General features: G+C 49.2%; 2 protein-coding genes and 1 long non-coding RNA gene across 19 annotated transcripts in view; 2 read left to right on the top strand and 1 right to left on the bottom strand.

Moving 5' to 3' along the window:
• Positions 1-1,241: 1,241 nt before the first annotated feature.
• On the bottom strand, positions 1,242-3,120 carry LOC141407253 (uncharacterized). Of its 2 annotated transcripts, none has more exons than XR_012415501.1 (2): positions 2,531-3,120; positions 1,242-1,909 (listed from the first exon to the last, which is right to left on the bottom strand). It is a non-coding gene; the product is annotated as an uncharacterized lncRNA (long non-coding RNA). The 2 variants fall into 2 exon arrangements; XR_012415500.1 differs by having other exon boundaries at positions 1,242-2,174; positions 2,531-3,118.
• A 129-nt stretch (positions 3,121-3,249) lies between these two features.
• Positions 3,250-20,934, top strand: part of SELENOS (selenoprotein S) — a 219,340-nt gene continuing 201,655 nt past the window's right edge. Inside the window, exon 1 of the mRNA XM_005560619.4 lies at positions 3,250-3,392. The gene's annotated coding sequence lies outside the window, so the exon portion shown is untranslated. The remainder of the gene's footprint in view (positions 3,393-20,934) is intronic.
• The window catches only part of PCSK6 (proprotein convertase subtilisin/kexin type 6), a 191,290-nt gene continuing 173,808 nt past the window's right edge, over positions 3,453-20,934 (top strand). For all 16 annotated transcript variants that reach the window (XR_012415496.1, XR_012415495.1, XR_012415497.1 and 13 more), the window contains exon 1: positions 3,453-3,768. Coding sequence is in view for 9 of the 16 variants with exons in the window: in XM_045396062.3 (XP_045251997.2) it covers positions 3,490-3,768 (279 nt within the window). In the remaining 7 variants the exon portion in view is untranslated. The remainder of the gene's footprint in view (positions 3,769-20,934) is intronic.

Genomic DNA, 20,934 nt, shown 5'->3' with positions numbered 1-20,934 from the left:
AAATAAACCCGCCATGGAGAGGAACAGCAAGGAATCAACAGGTTTCTATTTTGGCCCTGGCGAGGGGAGAGAGAAATAGGGAGAGATGCCCTGCACTGATCATTAGAACCATAAGCTGGTTCTCATTCTGGGGTCACACCATTCAGCAGATCCCCAAGGAGTTTCAGGAGTTGTGTCCCCAGATCACTGGCAGAAGCAAACACAAACCCTCTCTGAAAGAACTCAATTTCAGCCCAGGCCAGTAGTGATTGCAAAACACTAATTGTGAGATGTTTCTTGATTTGGGGATGTTAAAATGCGAGAAAATGTGCACCCAGGCATAGATGAGGACAGTGAGCCCTCATCCAGAGAAGGTCAGAGTATTCAGCCCTAACTACTCTATCCCACTGGAGAGCTCCTGGTTAGCAGTGGTCACTGTTGCCACTATTTATGGAGTGCTGACTTGGTGCCAGGCTCCGGGTGCCAGGCTCTGCACACATCAGCTCTTGTCGTCCTCACAGCACCTCTGCATGGGGACAGCAGTGTTACTAGTATTTTCAGTAGGGCAAACTGAAGCAACTTTACTGAGGCTGCACATGAGTAAATGACAAAGCTGGGCTTTGAGTCCATGCTCATCTCTGGTATCCTGAAGGTGGTATCCATCAGACATTTTTCAAAGGATGCTACTTTGGCCTGCTGAACCTAGCATTATTGCCAAAAATGCAATTTTTCAGCAAAGCGTCTATTCCCTACACAGAGGTAATTTCTGCATCAAAGTCTGTCTTATCCCACCCTAGAAGGCTGCGCAAAGGCTCTTGCTGTCCAGTGGTCTTGGCTGTATGGGTATTCCTGGGCTCTGGCTGGATAACCCTGTACTTGCTGTAAAGGGATCACTGGTGGGCATGAGAACACATCATTCAATGTCTTCTCCTCTTTTCTGATTTTAGAAGATGTTAGTATAAATATCACAAAACTTCCGAAATATGACCAGGCTCCAATCACCTTTCGGGTCCATGTCCTGTCCCTCCTGAGGCTCAAAGACCTCAATCTAGGGAAGCAGCATCCCGTTCCCTCCCCACAGAGCTATGTAGATCTCGGGGGTCATCTGGAGAGCCAGAGTCTGACTGAGTAATAAATCCCCTCCCTGCAGGACGACTAGCCAAGTTTTATTACAGATCCTATCACAATGAAAAGGGCTGGTACTCCTGTGATTGAGCTAATCCTGTCACCGTGTAAATCAATAGGAAACCCACAGGAGGCGATTTGATTTAGGATGTTCATTTTGGGAAGGTGGTCTTCCTACAACATTGGAGTCAAGATATTGCTAGGGCACTTCCATGACAAATGGAAAGTTCAGCCCAAAAGGACCAGACTTGTTAATAAAATAAATTCAGATCTCTCCAAATAAAAATTCAGATGCATTTTAGTCTCCCTCAGTACATCAGGCTGAATCCCTTAATTTACCACATTATTATGGAAACACCCTTACCTCTGCCTGTCAAAATCACTGACATTGCGGGGGCTCCGTCTTGGGAGACACTAGCTGCTTTATAATTATTTAGCTGATGTGCAGTGTACATTATCTTGAAGCAGGCCATATACTCGAAGAAGAACAGTACCGGATCCAGGATGAATCTGAGGGATATCTGGCCGGCAGGAGAAGGGGAAGAGAGGTAACACATGTTGCCCAGACATACTGCTGCTAGGTGACCATGCAATGCCTCCAACTCTGTCCCCTTGACTCAGGCCAATATCCCTCTTCTACAGGCCAGTTGGCTAGGCAGCCAGGGCCATGTCAGGCAGAGGCAGACTGAGGGTTCTGGGTACTGTTTCTGTCCAACAGGTATGGTGGGTTCTCCTCTAGGGCTGCCAGTTTGCATGAGGGCCTCGTGTCTCTCCATTGGCAGGGGCTGGTGAGCATCCAGTCCATCTGTAGGAGGGACACACAGTGGCTGTCTTCTGCAGCGTGGACAGACCTAGAGTGACTGCCCAAGCAGCGGACCCCACTTGCCAGGGGAACACAGGGAGGTGAAGCTGCATCTAGAGCAGCAAAGGGAAGGCCGTGTGGGACATTGATCTCCAGGTTCCAAGATGGGCCCTTGGCAGGAGCCCTTGTGAACATGCATGTGACTTGTTGGGATGGGGCCTCCCACCACGCCTCCTGTTCTCCCACCTCCATTAGGGGTGACTCACACCTGCAGAAAGGATGAATCATGTGGGTTACGAAACCAAAGGGCTCCTGAGAGCGAGGCTGGAAAGGACCTCGGAAACCATCTATGCAGATCCTGTCCTCTGCCCATCCCCTCTTGCCCCAGCCTCTCAACTCAGGCTGCCAAGCCACAGACTCCAAGTGAATCCTGCACGCTCAACAGGAGACTGCTCCTGGAACTGAGCATCAGAGAAGCAGCTTCCTTCCCACCTCAAGGCCTTCTCGACCTTTTTGTTTTACTTCCTGTATTAAGCAGGCTGATGGCTTGCTTTCTGCAAGTGGGCCAGTGGGACCAATGGGTCCTGGGAGGGATGACAGAAGGGATCTAGCAGCGATCCTTACCCTTCATAATTCCTTGGTCATGGAACATTTCCATACATCTCCAGGGTACTTCAAATCATTATCCACTGGATACCAGGCTGCTCTAGGCAACAGGGGTGAGGATGATTCAACTCACTTTCCCACTGCTGGTCCCAGCTCAGTGGGTGCTTCTAAGAGTGTACATCATCTAGTGAACACCTACCACAAGGCAGGCCCTGGGCTCATAAAAACGAACGTTTATGGACAGCTTATTGTACAGCAAAAGCGGACCTCATCCTCAAATCAGGCCGATGGGGTAGATACCACTGTTCCCCCCATTTTACAGGTGGGGCACCTGCCCTCAGCCAGGACAGTCATTTGCCCAGATGGGCTCTGTGCGGTGGTTTCTCGGGTACATGCTCGTGAGCCCGGCTAATTCGCCACATGCCTTTGCCCTGTTCAACATGCCCCTTCAGCCATGCTGGGTCCTGGGCGATCCAGTGTCTTCCCGGCAGCTTCTTCTCCCTGGGACCCTGCACACTGGCAAGCCCTCTGTCTAGGGAGGCGGGCGAGGCCGCCGGGCGTCTGAGGCCCCGCCAGGTGAGTGCAGCCTCCGGGTGTCCGGCCGGTCTAGGGAACAGGGGACTCACCTGAGACGCCAGGGCCTCCCCGCTCCCAGCAGAACTCGCGGGGCCGAGGCCGCCGCTGGGCCGGTCCTGCGTCCCGAGAGCCCCAAAAGTCGGCGGAGAAGTTCCCCCGGTGGGGGGCGTTTCGGGCCTCCCGGACCGGTCTCGGCCCCGGAGCCCGGCCGCAGGAGCGCGGGCCCGGGGGCGCCGCCGGGCCGCGCGGGCGGGAACGCGCCGCGGCCGCCTCCTCCTCCCTGGCTCCCGCCCGCGGCGGTGGCGGCGGCGGCGCTTCCCCGGCGCGGAGCGGCTTTAAAAGGCGGCACTCCACCCCCCGGCGCACTCGCAGCTCGGGCGCCGCGCGAGCCTGCCGCCGCTATGCCTCCGCGCGCGCTGCCTGCGCCCGGGCCCCGGCCGCCGCCCCGGGCCGCCGCCGCCACCGCCGGCGCAGGGAACGCGGGGGGTGCCGGCGGGCCCTGGCTCCGGCCGCTCGCGCCGCGTCCCTGGCGCTGGCTGCTGCTGCTGGCGCTGCCTGCCGCCTGCTCCGCGCCCCCGCCGCGCCCCGTCTACACCAACCACTGGGCAGTGCAAGTGCTGGGCGGCCCGGCCGAAGCGGACCGCGTGGCCGCGGCGCACGGCTACCTCAACTTGGGCCAGGTGAGTGCGGCCGGCCCCGCGCGCCGAAAACTTTCCCGGCGGCCTCTGGCGCGCGCGAGGGGGCAGCCTCCGCAGTCCTGTCCGCCCGGCCCCGGCGCCGGGCCGCGCGTGGGAAGGCTCCGGGACCGCTTGGGGACTGCAGGCGGCCGGGGCGCCCTGCCGGGGGGGGGTCACCCGGGAGGGCGTGCGCGGGACACTCGGCTGGGGGGACTCGGGGTCCCTCGTGGGCGCCCACGCAGATCCGGCGCGCCGACCGCAAGTACCCGGGCAGTGCCTCCCAACCCTGCGCTCGGAAGTGTGGCCTCAGAAGCTGGGGCGGCGCGGACACCTGCCGGGCTCCGGGGAAGGCTGGGCTGTCTCGGGCGTCGCGCGCCGTCCGCCGCTGGGTCCTGAGCGCCCACCCAGCTCTCCCCCGCGGAGGAGCGGCCCCTCTGCCCCCGACGGGCAGCGCGGGCTCTGGACCCTGTGTGCGCGCCAAGGCGGCCGGCCGCTGCTTGGGTGACATGAGCGTGGCCCGGCGTCTGGGGGACTCGCGCTGCCTCGGTGTCCGCCGCTCCGGAGGTAGATGACCAGGGTGCCTGCACCCTGGAGCCCGGCCGCCGTCGGAGAGGCTTTGGGACAGCGTAGGGCTGGGGGTCCTGGGTTTAAAACCTCTCCAGGAAAGGAGGGAGGGCGCTTTGTTTGTGGGCTCCTGCGGCAGTTCCGATGGCAGAGCGGTGTGACCTTTGGCGAGTCACTTCCCTGACATGCTCCTTTGCAGTTAGTGGCAATGTCTACACTGTTCGGTTGTCGGAAAGATCTAATGTTGCATTGCCACAGAGCCTGGACCGGGGCCTGACCCTTACCGGCCCCCACGGGGCCAGCGAGGAGCCCTCTCAGCCCCGCACCCCACGGGCTTGGCTGTCACCTCTTCTGTCAGTTAGTAAGCAGGCCACACCCTGGGCACAAAGGCGGCATTACCCTCAAAGGACCGCCCGGCGGGTGCCTTTTTCCTGTCTCAACCAGCTACCGGGCTGAGGGGTGGTGAGTTGGGGTTGATCCAGATTTATGGCTCCTGGAGAGGCCATCAGTTTGGGGTCGCACCAGGGGACCTCTCAGTGCAGTTAACAAATCTACAAACTACACACTCAGAGGATTAAGTGAAGTGACAGGGAAGCGCCGACTCATAACTCTAAACCTCAGTGCCAGGCAGTGTTAAATTTAGTTTCATCATTATCCGTGGCAGAAGCCAGCAAGGTGTGGTGGCGTCCCTGATAGAAATGACATTTCTTCTGGATCCCAAGCCCCACGTTGATGTGCTGTTAGGTGTGTGGCCTGCTGGAGGGGTAGATTCTACCATTTGAATGATAGAATCTTCGCAAGGCACGTTCGAGTTTATCTGAAAGAATGCTAGCACATCTTTGGAGACCTTTTAAAAATATGTGTGTGTGTGTATATGTATATATAAAATGTTATATGTATACACATATACATGCACATACATATACACACATGTATATCCATATATATATATATATATATTTTTTTTTTTTTTTAACCACTGAAATCCCTCCAAACATCCTGTGATTTCAGATTTTGCCTTCGAGTAGCACTGACTGCGTTCGTCTCTGTAGTTCCTGACTCTCCCTGGCTGATTGTCCAGGCTGAAGAAGGCGTTCCTCATGTTTGCTTTGTGCCCCTGGCTCCTGCCACACTTTGCTGCTGTGCCCAGGTGGCCCAGCAGTTTGCCTGCAGCTAAAAGTGACTTAAGCTACATGATAAATTACAAAGTGCCTGGGTTTTGGGATCCTAAAATTAAATGAGCAGAATGGAGCTGAAGTTGAGCTGTGAGCTCACACTGCAAGAGAGAGGCAGAGAGGCACAGGTAACTCTCCCCGGAAATATCTGTCTGTGGGAATAGAAATGCCTAACCCTTGGCCATGCCGGCCCTTCGAGACAACCTCTGTCAGACTTGCTGAGTTTTTATGTGCAGCCTGCTCTCCTGATTTTGCTCATGGGAGAGAAGATTCCCTCCGATGCACACTCCCTACCCAGGATATTCTGGGGAGTCAATTGGGGTCTCCCCAGCTCTGTCCAGTGCAGCCAGGATGAATGCCACGCAGCCTGGTCACTCAGGCATGGTGCTGGCAGTGGCACTGTGGTGACATTCACTAACACAGGGATTAGCTGGTTGGGGATAGGAGCTGTCTCAGAGGCTTGTGTGTGATTACTCACGGAGGGCATATTACTCTTTATTCCAAAACAAGCTTTTCTTTCCCCTCTCTAAGTGCACTGCTAATGTGGAAAAGGCCCGGAGCATTTGAGCCTCTACCCACTCAATAAGAACTCTTTGAAAACCTTATTTGCCTTTTTTTCAGCCAGGAGAATTTGTGACTCATAAATAAGATGTAGATATTATTAGCTTTGACTTACAGATGAGTAAATGGGGGTGAAGTAAGCGAAGGAAGCTGTTTGTGTTCACATGGTATGCATATGTCACCTCTGACAGTTCCATCCCCTGCTCAATTTTCTTCTGCTGTATTCTCTGGTCTGAGATCTCCTTTGTGAAACTCTTTCTCCAAGCCCTTAATGGGCAATTAGTGTTATGTTCTGTACTTGCCTGAATCACAGCCCTGGTTTTCTCCCAGATAGTTGCTGTGCTCAAAGTTCTTGCTTGCTTGTTTTACTTTCTTCCATACAACTAATAACTGGTTTCAGTTTATTTTACTTGGTCCAGAGGTAATTTAGACTGGTGGTTATTCACCTTTCTTGAGTCTTGGCTCCCTTTCAACATCTGATAAGGGCTGTGGATCCTCTCCGTTGTAAAATATGCATCCCCAGGGACAAGACAAGATAGCCTCTCTTTGTCCCTGTACTCATCATTCCAGGTAACACCACAGTATTTCAAAGGGAATAAAAATGTGGAAGTGTCCAGTGTCATTATCGGCAGATGACATAACTACATGGATAATCCAAAAGAACCTAGAGATTAACCACTGGAGCTAATAAGGGAGTTGATCAGCAACAGCTACCTGCATGGCAGCACATCTGAGAAGATAAAAGAACCATTCTTCATTCTTGCATAAAAGCTGTAAGATACTTTGAAATAGGTCTTTTAAAAAGGTGAGACTTTTATAGAGAAACATAAAATATTTAGAAGAAGGACTGAGAAAAGAAAGTTTAGGCCGGGTGTGGTGACTCACACCTGTAATCCCAGCACTTTGGGAGGCTGAGACAGGCGGATCACCTGAGGTCGGGAGTTTGAGACCAGCCTGACCAATATGGAGAAACCCTGTCTGTACTAAAAATACAGAAATTAGCCAGGCGTGGTGACACATGCTGGTAATCCCAGCTACTTGGAAGACTGAGGCAAGAGAATCGCTTGAACTCGGGAGGCAGAGGTTGTGGTGAGCCGAGACCGCGCCGTTGCACTCCAGCCTCAGCAATAAGAGTGAAACTCCATCTCAAAAAAAAAAAAAAAAAAAAAAAAGTTTTAAATAAAGGGACAGATGTGTTGTGTTCGTGTATGGGAGAACTTGCTCTCATAGTTGCCCCAATTTAATCTGCAAATTCAATGTAATCTAGTTTAAGCCATGACAAGTTTTAATGTGGAATATGAAATCACGCAAATGAATTATAAAGTTCATATGGAAGAGTAAGGTCCAAGAATACCTCAGACAACTCTGGGAAAGAAGAGGAGGAGGGGAGTTGTGGTAACGACAACAGCTGAACATGGACGCAGTCCATCAATAGAGTCCCCTCAAACCCAAGCATGTGTGGGAACTTGTGCGTGTGAGCTGAAGAGTTATAAATGGATGGGGAAGGATGGGCTATTTACTAAATGGTGCTGGGAGAACAGGCTCTCCCCGTGGAAAAACAATTGGATCCTCACATTACACAACAGTACATTCCAGATGGGATTACTGTTTCTCTGTCAGTAATTTTTATATGTATATAAAACTTTTAGAAAGAAATACAGTGGAATACCTTTGTCACATTGGGAAAGGAGTTCCTCAACAAGTCATGAAAATAAACAAATTTTAAAATGAAGAGATTGATACATTGAGATAAAAATTCTATGTTAACAAAGGCATCATAACAGAGTTAAAAAGCAAGTAATAGACTGGGAAAGTATTTACAATATGTAACAAACAGATTAGTACACAGATTATTTTGAAAACTATAAATCACTCAGAAAAAAAGATACATGCCAGGTAGAAAAATGGGGAAGTTTATGAATAGAGAAGTCAACGAAGAGAAATCCAAATGACCAATAAATATAAGAAATGATGCCCAGCTTCCCTCAAGCTCGCTAGGGGTTATTGGAGCACTGCAATTTAGGCAATGATGAGATACCATTTCACACCTGTCACGTTGCCCGACATGGAAGAGTGTTAGCATCACGTGCTGGCAAGGATATAGAACAATGGGAACTTTCAGATGCTGCTGGTGGAGATTGGTATAGTTTGGAGAGCAATTTGGCAATACACAGTGAGGCTGAACTGCACCGGCAAGTCCACATCTAGACATATCCTGGAAGAACCCTCGCACATGTGCACAAGGAGACTTGTATAAGAATGTCCATGCAGGCATTTTTTAAATGAAGGGAAAACCTACCTTCCTTAAAGTAGAATAGAGAACTAAATCAAAATAGTCACACCACACAAGACTCTACAGTGGTTAGAAATGAATAAAGCAGATCTATATCTACACAGATACATCTCTCAAATAATGTTGAGAGAGAAAAAAGGCAAATTGTAGATGTCCAATGTGATCATATTCATGTAAACGTTAAGAAACACACAAAACAGGCCAGGCACGGTGGCTCACGCCTGTAATCCCAGCACTTTGGGAGGTTGAGGCAGGTGGATCATCTGAGGTCAGGAGTTTGAGACCAGCCTGGCCAACATGGTGAAACCCTGTCTCTACTAAAAAAATATGAAAATTAGCTGGACGTGGTGGTGCACACCTGCAATCCCAGCTACTCAGGAGGCTGAGGCAGGAGAATAACTTGAACCTGGGAGGTGGAGGTTGCAGTGAGCTGAGATGACACCACTGCACTCCAGCCTGGGCGGCAAGAGTAGAGTGAAACTCTGTCTCAAACAAACAAAAACCACACATCTGTACTGTATTGTGGATGCTTATAGATGTAGTAAAAGTATAAAAGTGTGGGATGTAAGGATCTGCATCAAATTCTAGTTAGCAATGGCCTCCAAGAAGGGAAGGAGGGGAGAGGAAGTTCAAACTTTATCTGCAGTGTACTACTTTACAACACACGCTTATGTGTGTGGGTGTGTGTATGTATACATGGATTATATACAAAATTGTGCCTAGATATGTTGTACTTTTTTTTCTTTGTATTGGGGTATATTACATATGGTAATGTATACAAGTGTGTATATATACACACACATAATATATAAACACATGTATGTTGACATATATACCTATATACATACACATATACACAGATACACATAAAACATTAAAGAGAGAAAAAAGGGAAATGCGCATTGGACACATACCCCATGGTGCTCCTGGACCATCTGAAGTACACCCTTGGAGGCACAGGTGCCTGCGAGCACAGATTAAGAAGTCCCTACTTTAGATGTCCAGATTGGGCCAATCCACTTGTCAAGGAAATGGTGACAGAGAAACAGAATGCCTGGCTGCAGGTCACATGGCCGTTTGGACACAGCTGGACACGGAGCCCAGGAACCCTTCCATTCTCCCCTGCTTCTTGCTCCTTCCAGTCACCCTCACTCCAACCTGTGTGCATTGTCACCTTTGACATTGTGACACTGAGAAAAGACAAGTTGCTTGTGTGAAGAGGATGGCAGCAAGGTATTCTCCACATACCAAATCACAACAGCTCAGCATCTGCTGCTCTTGGAAATGACGTTTATCTTAAGGGTGGTTCTTGGATGCCATACTTTCCCTTGGGTTTTTGCTTTGCCTGGGGTATTGAGCTAATTTGTTGCTTCTGAGTCTGAACGTAAAAAGGCAGGCTGGCTGCCAGGGCCCTAAAAGATCTAAGAGCCTTAAATGATCTTGAACTTGCCTTAAATAGTTTTACTTAAAATAGCTTCTGAGCAGGACATACCTGGCCCAGAATTTCAGGTGAGCCTACACAATTCATTTGTCAGCAGAAGAAAATTGTCATGCTGCAGACAACTTGTTCTTGCAATGAAAAACAAGCCAAAGCCTTAACCAGGTGTTAAAATAATGGGCCAGAACTTGTTCCAGCTAGAGTGTCAGGGGTTTGGTAGGGACAAGGGGAAACCCAGAATAGCAGTCACCTGTGACCTAGTTCTCTGGGATTGATTTTCCGTCTAAGGCTGTCTTGGTTTTATGCTCTGAGCCAAGCTGGAATGGCTGTGCACAGCTGGCCTGCAAGAGGTTCTGGGTGTGAACTGAGGGACAGAGACAAGGATTAGGATTGTGAAGCTCATTGTCTCAACCCTCGTATCTGACATCTTCACCCAAATAGTGATGCATTTAAGTGGGCAGGATTTTAATTGACTGAACTGCCCTCCTGAGTCATTGGAGCTGGTGTGGGGAGTGGTGATCGAAGCTGAGCCAGCTGCCATCTATGGAGCCAGAAAAGCTCCAGAAGGCAGCATCCAGAGGCAGACTCAGAATCAGGACTGAGCAGGTGGCTCAGCTGACTGGTCCACTGGAAAGGCTTGAGTTTCTCTAGGTGGAAACCAGGGAAGCAAATGAGAAACACAGAGCTGTTGATGGGCTAGGGGAGGCTGGGACACTGCCTGATACTCTTGCCGGCTTTGAGCTTTGGGTGGCGACAGGGGCACTCAGGGCTGTCCAGACCCTGTTCTCCAGTGTCTGCCAACTGCATGCCAGCTGGGGAACATCCTGAGCTCTTTTGTATCTCTGAGCCTCTACACAGATTTTGCCATCTAAAAAGTGGTTCCTCTGATCTTCTACAGCTCAGCCCAGGCTACTGACACCTCCCACCCTCCTTTTACCAGAGCCCTGCCCTCGGAGGGCTTCCAAGTTGTCCTTGCCCTGGGTGGGTGGCTTCCTCCTGGCTCCTGGGACTGGGTCTTGGCCTTGCCACTGACCAGAAGCCCTGGCCTTGCTCTCCCCAGCTGATGTTTCTCATGACTACTCTTGCTCCAAAGGCCCTCACTAGCCCTTCAGGGAGGTGTCACCAGGCCTGTTTAATGGTGATGAGGCCTTAGATCCAGTTACCTTCTGAGAAATCAGTGTAGGGCAGGACCCTACACCCTCTGACTCACCTTCTACTGCTGTCACCTTGTACCTGCTTCCCAGACAAAGGTAAATCATCAGACAGAAAGCCTTTCAGCTCTGCCAAAATGAACAAATGAATGACATAGGAACCTCCTTGGACCCCACCAGCCACTGTTTCTCCCTCTGTCCACCTGGTGCGTGCACGTGCATGTGTATGAACATGCACAGACTCAAAGGGCTACACACCAGCATCGTTCTGTCTTGGACAATCTGTACTGGCTCCTGTTCGTCAGCATTGAAACCTCTCACACCTCTCTCTATTGGATGGAAAAAGAAAAGCCCTCCAGTCCTTCTAGGAAGCCACTCAAACTGCACATTTGAGGTACTCACATTTCAGTCACTGCACATTTCAGTCACTCAAGCTGCACGTTTATCAGCTGCACTAATCATCTTTTGCTGAAACCTCCTCCTTGTGTGGGTCCCTGTCTATAAAAAGAGAACCCTGTCTACCTTAGTGGCAGAGCTGGAGGCCTAGAGGTCACCATCGCCTCCTCCTGCTCCCATGCTCCCCCAAGCCTGTCTCATTGTCTCCTGCATGGCTCTCAGGCTCCCTGCTTCACCTCTGCCACTGCCCAGCACAGGCTGTGGCCTCTATCGCCTCTACCTCCCTGCACTGTTGCAGGGCCTCCTCCTGTCCCACCCTACCGCCTTGAGCCCTGGCTGTAGCTCCAGCTCTGCCGAACCCCTGTCTTCATGCTTTTGCTTCCTTTCAGGCTTGATTCTGCTATTCTTCCTGCCCAGAATGGCTTTACCCTGTCACCAGGTTAGCCCCTCAGCCTTCCCGGTTCTGTTCCATTGTCAGTTCCATCAGCCAACTCATCCCGATTTCCCCAGCCCACTGGACGTGCCCTTCGTCTGGGCTCCCAGGCCTCCTGCCACCTTGACATTGCCTGATGGCTTGCCTGTTTCTGACACTGGTCTCTGGGCTTCCAGGGTGAGTCAACCCAAAGTTAGTCCTCTGGCTGCTCTCTAAGATTAGTTTCAATTCCGCCACCTCTCTGATGGCTAGCAGATGTGCGTTCATTTATTCAGCGAGTATTGCTGTGTGCTGTCACTGGCGTGGGCACTTAGAGATAAGAAAATGTGGCCCCTGCATTGCAAGAGTCTCTTAGTGGTTATAAGCCTTTGTGAAGGACCAAGGCCAGGCTCCTGTGCTTTATTTAAGTGTCATTTATTGAACCACTGCCACCATCGCTTTCTCATCCCAATCGTTTGCTTTTCGGAGTCACTTGATAGGCCCTCCCATGTGTGTACTTGTGTATGAGGACACCCTCCTTGTGACGCTGTAGTTTGCCTCTTGGCTAGGTTGGCTCCACACTGATCTGAGAGCCCTGTGTACCCTGCAGGCCCCACTGACGCCCTGGAGGCCCCACTAGTGCCCTGGAGCTCACTGTGGATGCTTCGGACCCTGCGGGTCCCATCATCCCATCAAGCTGTGGTTCTTGCTGATGTCCTTGTGCCTCTGCTCTTTGAGCATCTTGAGGACCCAGCAGCAGGTGCAAGGCCCCCTGTCTAGTCCTGCAAGGAAGGGGGATGAATAGCCATCAGCTGTCAGGAGCCTCATGCTCCATGGGATGGGATCAGCAGCCTCGGGTTCCCATGGCAACCAGCCCATCAATGCCCTCAGTGTCAAGACAGTGGCACCGTGGAAAGGAAGAAAGTCTCATTGTCTTGCCTTGGCCGCTTAGGCATAAACAAGCTGCACTCCACAGGGCCCCACAGCCACGCTCAACCTGCAGCTCTGCTCAGCCGCACACGGACCCATTTACTGAATTGGGCTGGGAAGATGCCATCACTGTTATTTCTCTAACCTTCCTCGGGGGCTCTTGAATTTCTACCACTGGCCAGCATCCATCAATTCTGGAGTCCGTGTCGGGAAAATCCATCTTCTTAGTGAGAGTGGGAAGAAACAGCCCAAATGGAGCAGACTACCGAAGCTCTGAGTGATCAGCCAGACCACCTTGGGGGTGAATACGTCAGTGGGTAATGGCATCACTCATGTTCTTGCAAGGAACCTGGACTTCCAGACTTTCCCCCTTTGGTTTCAAACACCCTGGTGACAACTCTCAGACATATCTCCTGTGATCATTTAAGCAGATCATCTTGAGATGACCACTGCTGGGCTCGCCACAGCGGACAGTCCAAGAAGGCCCTGTCCCCCTTCCTGGACTGTCCACCTGGGAGGACCCCAGCAGTGGTCATTTATAAGAGCTTCCTTCTTGCCTTCAGAAGGCCTAAGTTCACCTCCATGATCATTGCTGGACTCTTCCTTGGGTGGAGATCTGGGAAGGTGGTGGAGGGGAAGGGAGGGGCTGCCTCTTGTTGGATAAGTGCCCTCCCACCAGAGGTCAGGCCTGCTGTTCCCTGTCTAGTAGAAGGCTGCATGGGGGTGCACTGACTACAGCCCTGCCTCTGGGTCTTTCTCCTCTGCCGCCCAGCCCATGGCCACAGCCCAGGCCGGGCCTGCTCACTTATACTCTCCCTGGTAGTGAGTGTCCTGGTGACTGCCTCACTGGCTTCCCTGCCTCCCTTCCAGGCCATTTCCCCCAGTGCCACTGTAGGATTCCTCAGAGCCCTAAACCTCATGCTGTCCTTTCCCTTCTTTAAAACCAGCAGAGGTTCCTGCACAGAAAAGCATGATACATCCAGCCCTTGGTGAGCAAGCCTGCGCTCCCCGCTGCTCTGTCCTCACCCAGACCCTTCACCTTTACCATACGTTTCTTCATTAAGTCTGGGCCTTTGATGTTCAGCAAACTTTCCATATGCTTTTTCTTTCTTTTGCACCTATCTGTTGCTGTTGTTTTAACCTGGGGGCCCCTTCCTTGTGTGGTCTACCCGGGACCCTGCCCTTCTTTGACATTAGCTAAAGTGCTGCTTCCTGACCTGCCTGCAGCCCTGTCCTCTCTGAGCTCCATGGAGGGGCTTGGCCATGGCATGCGGGGTGTCTGTCTCCCCGCTAGACCCTCTGGACCACAGCGTCTCATAGTCCTCATCTTTATGTGACTCATTTTGCTTCCTGAGACCCTAGCGCAGTTCCCGGCACTAAGAAGGTTTAGTGAATGAGAAATTGTTAGAATTTTTTATACCAGGACCTGTGATGCCCTGATTCCATTCACCAAAGGCAAATGATCCTTACAGTGTGAGTATGGAGAAAATGCTGACCTTGTTATCTTCACTTCTGCTGAGCTCTAGCAGGTTTGTGGGCAGCAAATATTTGTGATGTTTCTATATAGTCAAATACTGCTTGTGCTTTCTACCCTTTGACATCTTTTAGTACCTTGTCTTTGGGCTCTGTGTTTCCTGGGACTGAGTCTTGCTGAGTGATTCCAGTGTCACCTGCAGGGACTCTCCTCTCAAGGCCAAGGCAATGTTCAGTCATCTGTGCCACATGGCTACTCCAAGGCAGAACTGGTAAATCTGGTCAAACCCAGCATCCTATCCTAGTGTTCTCTGAAGCTCAGAATGAGCATCTTCCTCCTGGGTGGGCAGAAGAACAAGAGGAAAGGAAGCCAAAAAAAAGAGGATGGGGGAAGCCACAGAAGAGGGAGGGAGGGAAAGTGGGAAGGAGGACTGAGGAAAGGAGGCAAGGGTGTGTCCTGGGGCCTCGGTGGAGCCTCTCCTGTGGAAGGTTTATTTTCTGTAAAGAAGTAGTCTGACTTGTGCCTGTACTCAGCCTCTCTTTCCTCTCACGTGACTATTTCCTGAGAATGGCAACTGGGTCCTCGGATTCCAGTACCCCTACCATGACTGCCACCAGCTGCTCCTATGTCAGTCTTGGCTGTCTGCCAAGCACTACTGATAATTGCCCCCAGAACCCTACTATTAATCCCATTACACAGATGAGCAAACTGAGACCCACAGAGGCTGAGTAACCTGCTATAGTAGTAAGGGTCAGAGCAAGGCTTTCAACCTGGGCAACTTGGATTCCAGGCCTTCCTCATAGACAGAGTCTGTGTCTATTAGGAAAGGCTACAAAGAGCAGCTGGCATGTGAGCTGCCACGGAACTTGGCTTGGGATTTTCTAAGTGGCTAGGGCAGAGGGGTGCAGTCCAGGCAGATGGAGGGTTGGGGGCATAAGGGACCTGTGAAGAAGTCCTAGCTGTACTATGGGATCCTCCCCTCCTTATCAGGGCTCTGACCTGGGGCTCACTTCAAAGGCTTATCTATGCAGGAATGAAGGCAGCATTCTTGATATGGAGTCTAAGAGTCTGAAGGTCAGGGAACTTTTCTTGGATACCCTCCCTTCTGCCTACCAGAACCCTGTGTTTCCCACCTGCTGGGAGGCAAGTGGAACACAGTAGAACCAGATCCAAAGAGGAGAGAAGAGGCTGGAGGGGGACCCACAGTTGCATAGAAGGTAGCATGGCCTAGGTATAAGACTATTTACATTACTTGATTCTTCTCAGTATAGTACAGAAAGGATACGTGGATACAGAATATTTTTGCAACACAGAAAAGAACAAGAAAACTATAAAAATCACCCATAGTCCCACCACCCCAAAATAATCACTGTTGACACTTTGGGCCATGTTCTTTTTGTTTTTTGATTCTGTCTCTGAGTGTATGCGCGCACACTCATATACAGGTTGAATATCCTGTATCTGAGATGCTTGGGAAAAGAAATGTTTTGAATTTCCAATTATTTTAGATTTTGGAATATTTGTATTATATTCACTTGTTGAGCATCTCTAACCTGAAAATCTGAAATTGGAAATGCTTCAATGAGCATTTCCTTTGAGTGCCCTGTTAGATTTTGGAGTATTTTAGATTTTCAGGTTAGGGATATTCAACCTGTGTAGGTATGCACACACACACACACACACACACACACACACACATGCACACACACATATTCACAAATGTCTTATACAAATAGGATTGTCTACTTTTGCAACTTGTACCTCCCAAGTCAATAAGTCTTCTATGGCGTAACTTGTAATGGCTGGTCAGTGTACCTTTGCGTAGCTGGCCCATCATTTATGTAATTCTTTCCTGACATTTAGGTCAGTGAGTTCTTTATCACTGCTTGGGGAGGTGGATAGTGCTGCAGCTACTCTGGAAGGTCAGCAGCATGCAAGGAGGTGGAAGAGGTTCTGCCACTGCCCTGCTCCCCCGCCCCACATGCCCTGGGTCCCTGGTTATGGCATCTCATCCCACCTCCCCCCATTTCCCATCCGGCATCACCAGCCTTGCAGAGGGTCCACACTTGATAACATTTGTTCAGTTCAACTCATCAGGATTTTATTGAGCATTTTTATTTAAAAAATTATACATTACATATAAATTTATAAATTTAGAGTATTATATAAATGCTCTCCCATTGTAAATAATTCAGACAGTGCAGGTATACAAAGCAAAATCCAAAATCTCCTTCCTCTCCTCATCCCATCCCTAATTTATTCCTTCCCTGAGATGTCACCACTGTTCACACATTAGTATATGTGTCCTGTTTCTGTGCCTTAACAGATATGTGCACATATACACACAAAAATAATTTTTTTTTTAACATAAATGGGATCACAATAAACATGGTTTTTTTTTGGACCTACCTAGATTTTCTTAGCTAACAGTAGGATATCTTGGGAATCTTTCCATGCTGGTACATAGAGACCTACCTCATTCTTTTTAAACAGTTTTATGGCATTTTAGAGATGCAACATGTTTTGTTATACCACACCTATGAATGTTCCTTTGATTCGCCTCCAGGTTTTTTTCTGTTATAAGCAATGTTGCAGTGGTTATCCTTATTCCTGACTCTGTGCACTTGTGAGAATTTCTGCAGGATCCATAATAATAAAACAAATACTAGTTATAATAATAAATGATGATTGCTGGCCCTTACTGTGTGCCAACTAACTTTTCATGTGCTTTCCTTGTATTAACTCATTTAATCTTAGAAACCCGATGGGGTAGGTGTTATTATTACCCCCATTTTACAGATGTGGAAACAAAAGCACAGAGAGGTTAAGTAACTTTTTCCCAGTTACACAACTTGTAAGTGCCAGAGCCAAGATTTGAACCCAAATAGTCTGGCTCCAGAGAGGCGACCTGCTGAGTCAATGTATATGTGCAAGTTAACATTGTGTTAGACATGGGCCATGGCTCTCCAAACAGATAGTGCCGGTTGACACTGCCCCCAGAAGTGTGTGTGGGCCCCCACCAATTTTGTGTAGTGATGACTAATTGTTGTCATATTTGCGAATTCTTATAGGTGAAAATGAGATCTGGTGGTTGTTTTAATGAGCTTCTTTTCCCTCATTGTTATTCAAGTTAAATGTCGCTTGGCTGGCACATTGGCTCACACTTGTTATAGTCCCAGCACTTTGGGAGGCTGAGGCTGGAGGATCGTTTCAGCCCAGGAGTTCGAGACCAGCCTGGGCAAGATGGCAAGTTCCTGACTCTACAAAAAAAAAAAAAAATTAGCCAAGTGTGGTGGTGTTCACCTGTGGTCCCAGCTACTGGGGAGGATGAGGTGGGAGCCGAGGAGGTTGAGGAGTCAGTGAACCAAGACCACATCGCCGCACTCCAACCTGGACAACAGAGCGAGACCCTGTCTCAAAATAAATAAGTAAATAAAGTTAAGTGTCTCTTTATATATTTATTAGCCATTTTAATCCTTCTCTGAATTGCTTATTTATATTCTTTGCCCATTTTTTCAGTGGGGCTGTTTGTCTTTTAATGATTGCTTTCTCTATGTTGTAGATATTAATCCCTTGTTTTTAAGTACGTTGCAGATTTTCTCCTGTCACTTTTCGTTGAACACTGTTCAGAGGGTTTGTTGGCTTGCCTGTTGTTTTTTGAAATAAAATCTGCAGCACCATTTGTTTGCAAGGTTTTGGGCTTATCACTCTGTGTAATTCAGAGATGAGTAAGACAAAGTCCCTACCTAAAATAGACAGCACGTAACTCTTGCAAGAGGAGTAGTGAATGGAATATGGGGTGGAGTCCAAATGCTTTAAGATAACGGAGGAGAATGGGGCAACCTCTCAACTGGGGATTCAGGGAGGCCTTTGTGACCAGTGGCATTAGGGCCAGACCTTGAGGGGTCCCTAGAATTTTCGTAGAGGAATGGGAAGTGGGGGTGTGTTTGGGCAGATGGATTATGAGTACTTTAATCTGCATCCCATCCAAAAACAACTCACCTTCGATGACCCACTGGAAAGAGTCTCATGAAGGTACTACTTACAGAGGTGTGCATGGGGACAAGGGAACCAACAAAGGGTGTTGAGGTACCCGGGGACTGGGTAGGCGATGTTGGGGAGCTACTGCAGTGATGGAGGCAGAACAGTGTTAGCGGAGCCTGTGGGAGCTGGAGCTGAGTAGGATGCAGCTTCCTTCTGGTGCCTCCATTGGCCTGGGCAGTATTGCCTGGAGGGGTTAGTCTTCTTCGGCACAGAGCAGGACAGAGAATGATGGAGAGTGGGTCAGAGGTGTTGGGGGAGGTGGAGGGAGAAAAATCAGCTCAGTAAGGATAAAGGCAGAGATAGAAACTTCTGGATGTGTGAAGGCCTCAGCAACCCTCAATGCCATTAGATGGTAGGGGGGTTCATTTGCTGCTGCTTTTACTTAGCAAACATTTATTGGATGCTGGCTCAAAGCCTGGTCCCGGGCGAGGTGCTAACTTATAAAGATGGGTCAGGCAGGCTGTGCACCCCAGTGATCACCACCGTGGCGCCAGTTTTAGCTTTCCACGTGTCCTCTCCGAGGGTCACAGCAGAGGCCTGTGGTTTTATGTCTGTTGGACCCCACGTACCTGGATCTGTGCCTCCTTGTCCCAGTCGGAGTTTATTTAGGTGTGTCTGTCTGAGGACAGATTTTAACATGGAAAAATAAGTCCATTTTTGGCCACCATTGAATTCAGTCTAACATACATCTTGATCTTCTGCTGTTTTTTTCCAACTTAAACAAACCAACAGAAATCCCAATTTGTGTTCCTCTTGATAAAGCCCAATTTCTATAGAAAGAAAAGAAACCTTATTGCTGTCCTATCAAAGTAACCATTTATGACTGAGCTCATTAACAGTCTTCTTATGCTCGCCTCTCAGTTTTTCATTTGCAGGAATATGACACTGTTAACCAAGAACAAGAAGTTAGATTTGTTTTAGAGACTTAAATAACTTTACGTATCATGACTTTGATAATCCAAGACCCTCACAACCATTCATTCATTCATTCATTCATTCATTCATTCATTCATTTGTTATTTATTTATTTATTTACTTACTTACTTATTTGAGACAGAGTCTCACTCCGTCACCCAGGGTGGAGTGCAGTGGTGCGATCTCAGCTTATGGCAACCTCCGCCTCCTGGGTTCAAGGAATTCTGCCTCAGCCTCTCTAGTAGCTAGGATTACAGGCACATGCCACCACATCCAGCTAATTTTTATATTTTTAATAGATATGGGGTTTCACCATGTTGGCCAGGCTGGTCTTAAACTCCTGACCTCGGGTGATCCACCCACCTCAGCCTACAACCATTCATTTTAGCACAAGATGCAAAAGCCTGTTTGTGGGAACAGATGCTTTCTCTTCCCCATGGAGTTTTGTGAACTCATTAGTGCTTTCTAGGTTTTTTGTTTGCTTGCCTGCTTTTTCGAGGAACTTGCTATTCCACCTTGTTCTGATATTTGATCACATCAGAAACATTAGAAAACCAAATTGATTCTTTCTTACACTAAATAATCTTAAAATCCAAATGAAGGCTAGGCATGGTGGTTTAAACTTGTAATCCCAACACTTTGGGAGGCTGAGGCGGGAGGATCCCTTGAGCCCAGAAGATTGACGCTGTAGTGAGCTGTGGTCATGCCACTGTACTCCAGCCTAGATGACAGAGTGAGACACCATTTCTACAAAAAATGAAAAAAAATTAGCCAGGCATGGTGGCATGTGCCTATAGTCCCAGCTACTCAGGAGGCTGAGGCCAGAGAATTGCTTGAGCCTGGGAGGTCAAGGCTGCAGTGAGCTATGATCGTGCCACTGCACTCCAGCCTGGGTGATGGAGTGAGACTCTGTCTCTAAAAAAAAACAAAAAACAAAAACAGAAACAAATCCAAATGAAACCTCAGAGGTAGGTATGGACACGTTAACTCTGGGAGACTGTCAATACGAGGCTCACGTTGAGAGACCAGAACTAACAGACCCACACTATCACAAGCCAGGTCTTAACAGCCTTCCTTTTGCAACCAGGGAAGGACAGCTATCAAACCTAACCAGAGGATCTTTCCACTTTCCATTTTGATTCTTACTCATAAAGAGCCCTGGATGTATTTTCTATTTTCTTCTGTCAAAAGTTCAATGGCTACAGAGAACTATAGAAAATCCTGTCTTAACCCAATTTATTTTCTTATTCCAAGTTGGTTCTACTTTCCAACAATTGGTTCCTTTCCTGGAGGTAGTTGCTTTGTGCTTGATCTGTGCTAATGACTGTGCCAGCCTGGGCGTCTCACCATGCCAGGGAACTGCTCAGCCTCTTCCCTGGGTCTCTCCTGAAAACTGACCACCTCAGTGGAGTCTCAGTGACCAGGCACTACCATTGAGAGATCCTTTTGTCTCTCCAAGGTTGAGGGAACCTGTTTGTGCGCTTGCCACTGCCATTCTCCCCACAGCGTCAGTTTTGTTTGAATCGTGCTGTCAGACTGCATGAATTAGATTGCAAGTCTCGAGCTTGGGCCATGTTTCTGCATGCACCGTGGGTGTGAAACTGATGCCCGGTGGATTGTCCCATTGTTAGAAACACTGGACACAGTCGGAAGGGTGCGGCCATGCTGCCCAACCCGTTTTCAATGCCATGACTTTGTCCTGAGGCCTCTTCAGGGAGCTATGTTAACATTGAGCCCGGTTTGATTTCTGCGTCGGCCCCTTCATAGCAGAAGACGACCTGCTGACTGGTGTGGCCAGGCCACCTGGCCATGGAGC

Source organism: Macaca fascicularis, chromosome 7 (genome assembly GCF_037993035.2).
Source record: "Macaca fascicularis isolate 582-1 chromosome 7, T2T-MFA8v1.1".
Taxonomy (NCBI): Eukaryota; Metazoa; Chordata; class Mammalia; order Primates; family Cercopithecidae; genus Macaca; species Macaca fascicularis.
This window is presented reverse-complemented; position numbering and strand designations above follow the sequence as displayed.